Source organism: Triticum urartu, chromosome 2A (assembly GCF_056163025.1).
Source record: "Triticum urartu cultivar PI428250 chromosome 2A, HENAU_Tu73, whole genome shotgun sequence".
NCBI classification, from domain to species: domain Eukaryota; kingdom Viridiplantae; phylum Streptophyta; class Magnoliopsida; order Poales; family Poaceae; genus Triticum; species Triticum urartu.
The window spans coordinates 268,446,268-268,459,021 of record NC_141874.1 but is presented as its reverse complement, the minus strand read 5'-3'; the positions used below and the strand labels follow the sequence as shown (position 1 = coordinate 268,459,021).

General features: G+C 46.9%; 1 protein-coding gene across 1 annotated transcript; it reads left to right on the top strand.

The window, feature by feature from the left end:
- The first annotated feature begins 4,519 nt into the window (after positions 1-4,519).
- On the top strand, positions 4,520-8,882 carry LOC147984778 (uncharacterized). The gene is made up of 2 exons (XM_087539803.1): positions 4,520-4,592; positions 8,333-8,882. Exon 2 carries the CDS (start codon positions 8,335-8,337, stop codon positions 8,749-8,751), a length of 417 nt encoding a protein of 138 aa, XP_087395929.1. The 5' UTR covers positions 4,520-4,592; positions 8,333-8,334; the 3' UTR covers positions 8,752-8,882.
- Positions 8,883-12,754: the final 3,872 nt, after the last annotated feature.

Here is a 12,754-nt window from a genome sequence, read left to right as displayed (position 1 = left end):
ACATCAGAAGATTCGTGCTTCCATTCTTAATCCGTTCAAGATATTTCGAGGTTGTTACCTTATTCAAGCCATTTAATTCAACCGACGCAACCTCTCTTTTCAAAAATTGTTCAATGGTGTATCTTTGAGTGGGCCCTAACCCACAGGTCTTTTCCCAGGATCTTACCTGACTCTTCTATTTTGCCGGAGCTATTCTCTAATTCTTTTTAAAGTTTGACGTCGTAATGAATTTTCATCAGTCATATGCCTTCTCCAAGATCGTTTCAAATTCTTTTATTCTTTTGCTCAACCTTTCTTTTTTTAAGTCTTCCGGAGTGTCTCAACTATTCATGGTGGTGTTTCTTGTCGTCATTATCAGATTTGAAGACCGAAGAAGTATTTTCCTAAAGCTTGGTCCGCTCTCTTGAAGATTCGTGGTTCTAGTTTCATGCCATCCTCTCAAATCATTGGCAGTTGTGAGAATTCTTCTCATACCCATCTAAAGCATTTCATGACTTCTTTCCATTTTATTCCTACAAAGGCCATCATTTTGGATTAATTCATTCTTGGCTTTAAACTCTCGTTCCCCAAATCTTACTGGTGCATCGCCCAAGTATTCCCTAGTCCACTCGTGATCTCTTAATTCTCTTGTATCTGAATTTCCCCAAGTATCTTCATTTGTTTTATAATTCTTCCCGGCGAATTGTCCCTTTGCTATGTTCTTTTTCAACTCCTAGCGGTGGTTCGTTCAAGACTTTCTCAAGATTGCGCTATATCTCTCCTTAACCCTTTCAACGAGAATGAGTAGTATGCCAAATCCATTGGTCATCAATTTAATTGATGAAGAATAAGCATAATGTAATTCTTATTCTTTTTTCATCGAGTGAACTCAATTCCTTATTCTGAAGGTTCATCAAAATTCTTGGTTTCAATTGTTTCATCTTTCTTTTTCCGGAGTTCCAAGTTTTCTTGGTTATATCATCGCAAAGCTCCATCCAATCATTGCAAGGCTTCACCTTGTGTTTTCAACTTCTCTTTCCTTTTGTTTGATCATTCTTTTGTTACCGGTGTTCTCATGAACGCTCAACATGGTGGTTCATCAATGATTTCGTTCGTTCTAGAAGCACTCTTCAAGATTCTTTTTGGAGGAGTTCAAGCATTCTTCATCGTGCATTTCGAACTGCAATTGTTCTCCATTATCTTTTGAGGTGGTGTTATGTCATTCTTGATAATTTCCCTTCTTGTTTCATGATTCACATGTTTTCAAGAGTGACATATTTTAAACCCATCATTTTCAATTCGTTCACGAGATCTTTTCAACCCAACAATTTCTTCGTTGGTGTTAGCTTGGTATAGATTTCACTTATAGCCTTCCCTAAGGAATGTTGCTATTATGGTGTTTATCAATGATCCAAGTTTCCCCCTATTCTCGCGGTGAAAGAAGTTTTTCCATCTCTTCGTTCCTCTCAGCTAATCAATCTTTTGGTAGTGGCTAGTTGTCACCTGATAATTTTGAGATGTCTCCATAAGCCCACAAGGATCATATCCTTTCGTATTGATCTTCCAACAACCCCATTCAATCCTTCTTTTTAAGGATGCTCTCTTAAATTTATTTTAGGTAGAACATGTTGTTTTCTTCTCCGTTCTTTTGATTCCAATCTTACATTTGTGCCGGAGGCATTGTGATGTTGCTCTCTTCGACCCATCGTCTCATTTTGTAAATATCATGTTCTTTTCCTTGCTTATCCATTTAGCCGGAGTGTTGTGTTTTCAATCGAGTTCTTTTCATCTTATCAAGTCTTGCATCTCTTTTCAACTAGAGTGCTATTCGAATTTGTTCTTCCTTGATCCTTGTTTATCTCGTTTCAACCAGAGTGGTTTTAGTTCCTTCTTGTCCATTGTGCTCGTCATTCGTAGCTTCCCAACCTCCAAGGTTGACATGGTGTTCCTTGTTTCTCTTTCTACCGGAGTAATTTCAAAGCCTAACTTCTCCCTCAAGCTCTTGGTTCTTGTCGTATTCCTTGTTCCTCTTGTCCAACAGACTGTTTGCAATCTTGTTCATCTCAAGGGTATTCTTTCTTTCAATTTGTTCAACCTCGGCTCGTGGTTTCACTCTTTTGTCAAAGAAGGAACTTTGTTTACCTCTTCCTCCTCCGCTTCTCTTCGGTGCCATCCTTAGATCTTGGGACGAGATCTCTTGTGAGTGGGGGAGTGTTGTGACACCCCGAGACCGATGCTCCAATTGCCCTCTATTTATTTTAGTTGATATCATGTGTTTCAATTGTTTGTTTCCATGTTCATAATAGTGCCATTCAATACTTGTTTTGTTTCTTGGTCATGGTGTGTTCGCCGGTGTCATGTTGTTTTGCATTGTTCCTTTAATTGTTGCATATGCCATGCTCATCTTTGTTATGTTGCATTGTGCCCTTGTCATGTTGCATTCCATCATGATCATCATGTGCATTGCATTCTTCATGGTGTTGTCTTTCTCTATTCATGTCGTATGTATCAACCCCTTTGCTATCTCTCTCAAACCTAGCCATGCACCATCACCTTCTTCTTCCTCTTATTTTACTTCTTTATGCAAGTGAGTTCTTCCCTGCCCCCATTAATGTTCATTCTATCCCCAAAAATCATGCACCATGCCTACACCCTCTCTGCCAATGTTCAGCTCATTTGAAGATGTTTTGTTGGGTTCAAAAATGCATCAAGTTTGAACTTAAATTCAAATTTGGTATATTTTTCAATCTCTAAACTGCTTTGGGCAGTTTATTCAAATACTTCATAAATCCAAGGTCTAGGAGATATTCCCATATCTCTCATACCCCTCTCCATTATCCCTGTGATTTTCTTTTGTTTTCTTCTTGAAGAAAATAAGAAAGAAAAGAAAAGGGAGAGAGCTACCCAGCGCAGCCACATGGGCCTTCTCCAGCCCAGTGAACAACCGAGCCACAGCCTAGCCTAGCCTACCCTTGGTAATTTTCTCTCCTATACAATCCTTTCGCCCCACATGTCACCCTCACTCCTTCCTCCTTTCTTACCGCTTGGCACTTTTCTTCTCTCACAGTAACTCTCGGGAGAGAGCACGCACATGGCCACTAAGGCAGCCAGCCGAGCCGCGTCCCCTCCTATAAAGCTAAGCCCCACGCCCTAGGGTTTCCCTCTTCCCCCTTTCCGCCGCCAGCCTCTCCCTTCCCCTGCTTCTTCTTCTTCTTCTTCACCAAACAGATCTCCCGAGAGAAAATCCCGCCTCCGTCGTTCGTTCTAGTGGCCGGTGAGCGTCAAGCATCGGACCGACATGTCTTCCTGCTCCAAGACCACGTCCTCGTCCCATCTGCGCTGGCAGTGGACTAGATCATATGCACGATGAAGCCATCTTCGTCATCTTCTACCTCGGCTTCATCTACTTCACGGACATCGGCGCTCAACGCCTAGCCTCGCCGTCTCCATCGCTTCCCCGTCCTCCTCGTCGTCTTGATGGAGCCCCTGGTGAGCATTTTCTCCTCGCAGCCCTTTCTCTGCTCCGTTCCATGCGTTGTAGATGTCGTCCCTCGTGAATAGGAGCTCCGGCCACCATGTCTGGCATGGTCGCGAGCTCGCGAGCCTCCTGCACCCACGCGCCTCACCTTTGCATGCATCCACATGGCCATCCACGCACTGACGCACCGCATCGCTCACAGCACCCGTGGCCACTCGTCTCCTCGCCGTGCCCCGCCGGCCCGTTCCTGCCGCTCCCGCAACCAAGACGAGTATGAGCTCGTCCTCGAGTTCCCGCACCCACCGCCTTGCACACGCTTGCTTGCGCACTTCACCACGGGAAGCCTCGTCAGTTTCCGCACCCCCGTCGGTGCTCTCCAATCACAACAGCTGTTCCTGCTGGCTCTCGTCGCCGGCGAGTCCCCGTGCGCATGCTTCAGTTCGGACCTGGCCGCGATTTGCACCTGCTTATTTTCCTAGCAATCTAGCTTCCCAACATAAACACACAGTTGGCCTAGTGGCTAGAGCAGCCACTATTCTACCGAGAGGTCCAGGGATCAAATCCCGAGGGCCGCTGCCGTTTTTACACCAGTTTTTGCAAAGCCCTCGTTCTACTTTCATCCAAGGCTGACCCCGTCTGTTCGCACAAACTCAGAGCCATCCCAGTGGTCGTCCCTCGGTGCACCATTTCAAGGGATCTGGGGTTCGATTTCCAGGGCAATTTTGACTATTTTGACCTGTGGACGAAATCAAATCACAAAATGAACTGCCCGTGAAACTATTTCACAGCACTGACCCTTTTGTGTAGCGCCCACCACGCAGGCGCCACACCCTACGGTGCAGCGCCCAGCTCGGGGGCGTTGCACGCCAGTCCACCGTGGCAGCCCTTGGGCCCGCACCCAGCAGTGCAGCGCCTCCTAGCTAGGCGCCACACATGTAATGTGCAGCGCCTATCGTTCGGGCGCTGCACTGTGACTTATCCAGCGGCTGGGCCCCCTCCCCACTCCCCCCACCCCACACACCCCAACCCGAGCTTTGCCCCCTCTCCCACTCTCTCCCCCCTCTCAAATCCTCTCCCAAAACTTGCAAATTTGAAGAATTTGTCCGTGGATTTCGAAGTCATACCCTCCCTCAAGGTAATCTTCTCCGATCCCTTGTTTTGATCCAAGTAATGCTAGTTTGGGAAACCCTAGTTTTGTTTGGATCTAGAGATTTGCATGGAGATGTGAGATCTTTGTTTGCCAATTTCCTATGATTAGGCTTTGTTAGTATGTTAGGGTTATTCTTATGGGTGTTCTTATGTTGGTGCTAGGGTTATGGTTAGGGTTATTGTTAGGGTTATGGTTAGGGTTATGGTTATGGTTAGGGTTAGGGTTATGGTTAGGGTTAGGGTTAGGGTTGTTGTTTGATATATATGTATTAGGGTTCATATTCCGTGTTAATCCTTAAATTAGTACTCATGGAAGCAATGTTACGATGTGTTGTTTGAATGCTTATAGGGATGGGAAGAACATGTGTGTTTGTTCATCATGGGGACAAAGACGCCTTCTTGAAAGGCAATATTGAACCGGATCCGGATGAGGTAGATATGTTGTTTGATAGTAGTCCTAGCTATGCGGAGCTCTTGCAACAAGTGAGGAAAGATTTGAGTTGGATGGACCCTAGTGATATCGTTGAGTTGGAGGGAAGGCATAATGTAGGTTTTGGAATGCACATCCGTTGGAAGACAATGCGTATCAACTCAGAGCAACGTTGGGTTGCATACAAGGAAACGGTGGCCGATTCACTTGACAAGGCTCTTGAGTTATTTGCAACGAAGAAGGTTGATTCAAATTTGCATTTGGACTTGAACCGGAAACCCTCCCCTTTGGTTGCTTGTAGCCCCCCAACCTTGAAGCGAGATGAAATTGTTGAACCTCTTTTGACCCAAGAAGTGAGGCCAACATTGAGCCCGTTTACAAACAACCAAGATGAAGCTTTGCAAGAGGACAATGATGAGTATGCAGACGATGACAATGAAGTTGATCTCCATGACAACAATGTGGGTGATATTGACAAATATCATTTGCAAGAGACAATGGACCATTCCATCCCTTTTTCCCGTGCATATGCATCGGATTCGGATGACGAAGGTCCCGATGAACAAGTTGATGAGGAGGGGTTCACGGTGAAGGAGGCCGAAGCTTTCGAGAAGGTATTCGGTCGGGATCACAAGACACCATTGTTCAAGGATGTTAGTCTCGCGGATGAAGCCGTTGTGGATGGTGGCAAATCTATATCTCTTGGGGTTAGGCCAAGCTCTCACCGTGATTTGGGAGACGACAAGAACCGGATTGGTAAAGGGTGTAATTTCGAAACCTTCTTGGAATTGAAGATGTGGCTCGACAACTACTCGGTTACGCATTATCGTCCACACAAGGTGGTGCATTCGGACGTCAATGTGCGCTACACGGTTGCATGTGCATGTGAAGATGAAATATGTCCGTGGATTGTGCGTGCAAGACCATGGAAAGGAGGTCCCGCTTGGCACGTAGTGAGTTGTGTGCCAACTCACATGTGCCGAGGAAAAAGGGTGGATGGCAAGATTGTGTCCCAAGACCACAGACAACTCACGTCTGAGTTCATCTCTTACAGGCTCTCCAACTCAATATCCACACTTCCAACAATGAGCGTCCAACATGTCATTGACCTTGTGAAAGCCATCTTTCATTACAAGGTGAAGTACAGCAAGGCATGGAAGGCGAAGCAAGCCGCATTTAAGATGTTGTATGGTACTTGGGAGGAAGCATACAACCGAATCCCTAGGTTGTTGTTAGCCATGGCCGCCACAAACCCGGGCATGGTTCATGTTGTCGAGCCTCATGGGCACCAAACAACGGTTTATGAAGGAAAGAAAGTCCGAGTATTTGGCCGTGCATTTTGGGCGTTCGAGCAATGCGTGAGGGATTTCGAACACTGTAGGCCGGTCATCTCCATTGATGGCACGTTCTTGACCGGACAATACAAGGGCACCTTGTTGGTTGCGATAGCAAGTGATGCCAATAACCGGGTGTTGCCATTGGCATTTGCTTTGGTTGAGGCGGAGAACAATGACAACTGGGAGTGGTTTATGCGTCTTTTGAGCACGAAGGTGTTACCCGCTCAAAGGAAAATTTGTGTCATATCGGATCGGCATGCAGGAATTCTTAACGCAGTGGAGATTGACATTCCCGGGCATGCTCCGTTGCACCATCGATGGTGCATGAGGCACTTTTGTTCGAACTTCTATAGGGCATGTGGCCTTAAGGAGTTGGCCGATGATCTTCAAGATTGTTGTCTTGCTTTCTCCGAGAAGCGGTTCGCCACTTTGTTGAACAAATTGCTCGCACACAAAAAACTTGATCACGGGGGTCAAGACTTTATGAATAGGCACATTCACCACCGGAACAAGTGGGCACGTGCTTTTGATGAAGATGGCCGAAGATACGGTCAAATGACAAGCAATATGGCCGAATGCTTCAATAGGGTGCTCAAAAGTGCACGTGGATTACCTGTGACGGCAATAGTTCAATACACATTTGACAAGATGAATGCGTACTTTCTAAAGTACTCAATGGAAACTGATGCACAGATAGCGGGTGAGAACCCGCGCAAGTACAAGTACAAGTTCCCACCCAAGGTTGATGAATGGTTAGAATTTCAATCACGAAAGGCGGACTCAGAAGAAGCTATATTATATGACAACGAAGAGTGGAAGTATGAAGTGAAAGAGCGAGGAGGAACCACAAACGATGGCCGGCAACATGGAGGTCGGGCTTTCAAGGTGTCGTTAACACAATGTGATTGCTCTTGTGGGAGGCCATTGTTGCTTCATCTCCCATGCTCACATTTGTATACCGCCGGTCGCGTTAGAAATGTGGACATCAATCACCCACGCACCGTGAGGGACTTGGAGTTCTCAATCATGACGGTCAAGAAAACATGGGCTCCCCGCTTTCACCCATACTTTGACCAATCACAATGGCCAGAGTACCATGGAGTTCAACTATGGCCGGATCCGGAGTTGAAGGTTGTTAAACGTGGTAGACGTAAAACAAAGCGTTTTAGAGGCGACATGGACGGATGGGGCCATGGTGGCCGCCGCGAAGCGGGAAACGATCAATTCCAAGAGCCTCGTGAGAGCTCCCGTTGTGGGGAATGCAAAGGTCATGGCCACAACAAAAGAAAATGTACGAAACCAAGGAAAAGGTCCAAGAAAAATGATGCAAGCACTAGCCAACAAGGAGCTACACAAGGGAGCCAACCAAGTGGTAGCCAACAAGTGCCAAGCCAACCAAGAGGTAGCCAACAAGTGCGAAGGCAACAACGTGGTAGCCAACAAGTGCCAAGGCAATGAAGTGGGAGCCAACCTAGTGGTAGCCAACAAGTGCCAAGGCAACCACGTGGGAGCCAACCTAGTGGTAGCCAACAAGTGCCAAGGCAACCAAGTGGGAGCCAACCTAGTGGTAGCCAACAAGTGCCAAGGCAACCAAGTGGGAGCCAACCTAGTGGTAGCCAACAAGTGCCAAGGCAACCAAGTGGGAGCCAACCTAGTGGTAGCCAACAAGTGCCTAGCCAACCAAGTGGTAGCCAACAAGTGCCAAGCCAACCAAGTGTTAGTCAAAGAGGATCTAGGCAACAAAATGGTCGGCAACTAGGACTTACAAGAGGCCGTGGTGGTGGTGGACAAGGGCAAGGTCATTATAGAGGAATGTTTGGATACCCCGATGGACCATTTCTGTATGTTGCTCACTAACTATAATGTTTCAAATGTTCTTGTTTTCCATATGTTATTTTTTTTCATATGTTCCATTTGTTTGTATTGTCTTTACTAACCATTATGTTTCACTCATTGTAGGTATGGCGGCTTCCCAACCCAACAAACCAACAATGAAGGAGGATGGCGAAGATGAGATGGCGGGATGGTGGGAGAAGGCTGCGAAGAAGCTTAGAGAGGAGGATGCAGCCAAGCTAAATAAGAAAAAGGAAGAGGAGCTTGAGGAGAAGAGGAAGGAAGAAGAGAGAGCGTCAAATGCGATGCGCGCTAGGGAGCAAGCATTGGTGAGGAAATGTGAGGAGGCACAGAAGAAGCGTCGAAAGGATTTTGAAGAAGGAACCATGAAGCTTTGGGCAATTGCAGCTGAAAAAAAAGAGAGGGAGGAAAAGATATTCATGGAGAGGGTGGTTAAGGAGGCCCACCTCATAAGGAAAAGGGAGGAGGAAGAGGAAGAAGAGAAGAAGAAGAAGAAGGGAAAGGGGCCTTGCTCTACGCAATAGAGCTATGTCATGAACTACTATCTCTCCTCTTCGATTTGGTTGTGAACTACTATGTGTCATGAACTACTATCTCTCCTCTTCGATTTGGTTGTGAACTACTATGTGTCATGAACTACTATCTCTCCTCTTCGATTTGGTTGTGTTCTACTATGTGTCATGAAGTACTATGTATTATGAATTAGTATGTGTCGTGAAGTACTATGTGTCGTGAACTACTATGTGTCACAGTTCTTTGCTTGCTATGTGTCGTGAGCTACTATCTCTCCTCATCGGAATATGTGTGTGTGCCAAAAATTTTCTAAGTACAGGTGCAACGCCTAGCTACTGGGCATTGCACTGCACAGTGTGGCGCCTCAGAACTAGGCGTCACACTGTATAGTGCAGCGCCTAGATCTGAGGCATTGCACACATGGACTGAGCTAAACAGAGAGCAAACTTTCTGTTTGTAAGCTACAGCCACTGCAGCGCCTAGCACAGAGGCGCCACACTGTACAGTGCAACGCCTAGCCTCTGGGCGTTGCACTGTACAGTGTGGTGCCTCGGTGCTAGGCGCTGCAGTGGCTGTAGCTTGCAACCAGAGTGTTTGCTCTCTGGTTAGCTCAGTCCATGTGTGCAACGCCTTAGCTCTAGGCGCTGCACACTAGGCGTTGCACTGTACAGTGTGGCGCCTTTGTGCTAGGCGCTGCAGTGGCTGTAGCTTACAAACAGAAAGTTTGCTCTCTGTTTAGCTCAGTCCATGTGTGCAACGCCTCAGATCTAGGCGTCACACTGTATAGTGCAGCGCCTAGAGCTAAGGCGTTGCACACATGGACTGAGCTAAACAGAGAGCAAACTTTCTGTTTGTAAGCTACAGCCACTGTAGCGCCTAGCACCGAGGCGCCACACTGTACAGTGCAACGCCGAGTATCTAGGCGTTGCACTGTAGAGTGTGGCGCCTCGGTGCTAGGCGCTGTAGTGGCTGTAGCTTGCAACCAGAATCATTATCAGGTAGAGATGAGGAAGGGAGAGGGGGACTTGGTGCACCCAGAGGGTGATTGTCATGGTTCAGAGTTCAATGTGGTTGAGCAGGGAGTTGAGGTCACCCTCGAGGATCCAGACCAGTTCAAACATGTTGAGACTGCCAATGTGAATGATCAAGATGAGGGCTTTAATGGTGAAGCTAATGAAGATCAAGTTCAACATTGCTAAGATGTCAACTCCAAGTTCAACATAACTAAGACATACAAAGAGGATCAAGTTCAACATAGAGCTACCACAAATAAAGGACTATGGCTGGTTCCTAAGAAGAGCTAGTTCCTTGAGCGCTTTTTGGCTGCTCCCCCCCTCTTGCTGGCTAACTTCTTGACCTTCCTAGGAAGAGGAACACGCTCCCGCTCTGGCTCCGGTTCCTCCACGTCATCGACATCGTCATCCAAATAGTCATCCAAAGCCACCATCCGCGAGGTGCCGACCGTCCTTTTGCCTCTTTCGGTGAAGTCTTCAGGTGTGTACTTGTTGATTCCCTTTCTAGGCTTTAGTATGTATGCAGACCTAACCTGGTACGCCCCCAAGGTCATATCATCATCAGCAAGCTATGCATCAACAAAAGATATGGAAAGACCGTGTGTGAGGTTAGCAATGCATCAACAATTGGATATATATGCTCATGCCATACCTCTTGGGTGACCACACCCACATCCTCATCCTCCAAATGATCACCATGGCTCTGGCCCGAAGCGGGATCTGATGGTGTCGCCGACCTAGACCGTTCTGGTGATACATACTCGGGGTCACGACAACCAAAAAGGTTTGATAGCCACCTTAACTTTTGGCCCTGGCGCTGCAACATGTACAAGTGAATGAGACATCGAACGTAGCAACACATGTTAAGTGCTAGTTTGAAGGAGATGTGAACCTTGATGAATGCTCGAAGTGCACCTTCTCCATTGCTTTTGCCAGCCGGGGTTGTTTCAAGAATAGTCTCGGTCTCATCAGCTGCTTTCTTGATCTGGGCACGCTATGAACAGAAATGGTATTAACGTGTTAGGCAAGCGAAGATGTGAATAGTGTGAATGAAAAGCAAAGAGGGCAAATACCACAAAGTTCATCATTGGAGCTGAGGGGATCACTGAGTTACCTTTCCTGACTAATGCGTTGTATTGGTGTTGGGCTACCTCATCAAAAACAGTGGGTTCTTCCAAAATCTCCTTAGCATACGCCGGCTTGCATACCTCCACACGGGTACTTGCAAGAAACCATGTGAGATAGTTATTGAACGCTACAGGGCAGTGCTCACGAAGCTGGACTCCTTTTCCAGCCCTAGCTTGCTCCACACTAAGCGCAAACTGTACGACATACTTTCTGTGATGCTTGGCCCAATCCTTAATCTTCCGCTGCCTTTTCCTATCCAACCTGCAAGTTAGAAACATAATATTCGTAGCATCGAAACCGCCGAGAAGCTGCTAAGTACTCAAGGTTAATTATATCTTATGCGTGTAGCAACTTGTCCGTGTCCTCCCACTCCGGCGGATGTGCCTGGAACAAACCAAACTGACGGCGCACTCGATGTGGGAGGTGAAGCTCAACCGCCCAGTTGCATATGAGTGGGCACCGCATACGCCAGAGATCCCTATCCCTAGTGCACATCGGATTCAGCCTGAACTCTAAAGGGTCACCAAAACTATCTCCTGTTCCATACGGCTCCCATATCACCTGCAAAATGGGATAGAATGCAAAATTGATATCGAGTTGCAATAGAAGCATCATAATCACTTATGTCATGTCAATTCACCTGCTCAGGCGTGATCGCGTCAAGCTCACTCTGGTACAACTTGTACATGACCGGGGGATCATCTGTCGTCTCATTTATCACATCCCACTTGTAAGCCCAAGTGGGTAGCCGTAGTAGGTCGCCTTTGTCGTCCCAATCATCGTACTTCACCTTCTTCGGACGTCCAACCGGCAAACGCTCCCAGCTCCATATGGAAAGTGCGAGCAAACAACCACCAATACCTCCAGATGACCTACAACAGGCTTTGTCCAACTGCACATAAAAGAGAACATGGTTCAATTAAGAGCAAGATCGCATTCATAATGTAGCAATGAAGTGAAAAAGAAACAACTTCATACCTGTCTATACAAGTAAGCCAGTGTCGCCGAACCCCAACTCCATCTGCTATCGAAGACGGTCAACGCCTTTAGCCACATCCATGGAGCATTCTTGCCTGTGCCATCAGCAAACATAGTCCTGGATATCACATACCACATGTAGACACGAGCATATATCTTGACCGTGTCCTCATCAGCTTCCGGTGGGCAAGTACCAAAGTGCTCAGTAATCCACGTGAAAGTAGCACCGGCTGCGACTCTTTCCTTCTTCTTGTTTTCTGCTGCTGGTTCCGGAGGCTCCGGAGGAACCATACCGATAAGGGCATGCATCTGCGCGCGCCACCCATCGGAGTCAGTGCTCATACATAGAGGATTCCCATTGATAGGAAGACCGGTGATCATAGCAATATCCTGGAGCGTCACTGTCATCTCCCCGGTCCGTAGATGGAAACTATGTGTCTCCGGCCGCCAATGATCAATAAGCGCGGTGAGTGCTGGAGCATGTTGGGTGGCGTCGACCGTCTGACCATATGAATGAAAGGGAGAAGTCCTGTCTCCCTTACAGACGGTGTGTATCGCTCATCATAGCGCATCCACCCAAGGGTGACCCCGTGAGAACGAAGCTTCAAAGGTGCAAGCGCCTACAAACAAACAATTCATAACATTACATATGGGGCATTTGTGTTTGAAATAAATATGAAATTCATAAAACAGGCCACTTTCATTATTACCCGCTGCTCCACCGCCATAGCGTACAACCGGTGTTGTTTGTCCCAGTGATCATCGAGAAGCCAAACCATCCTAACAATTTTGAAAGAAAGCTTTCTTGTCAACACGATTATCTTTTCAATACAAATAAACTAAAGTACGCCTACTAGATGCAAAATACAAAGCATATGTATCCAAACCATTCTTG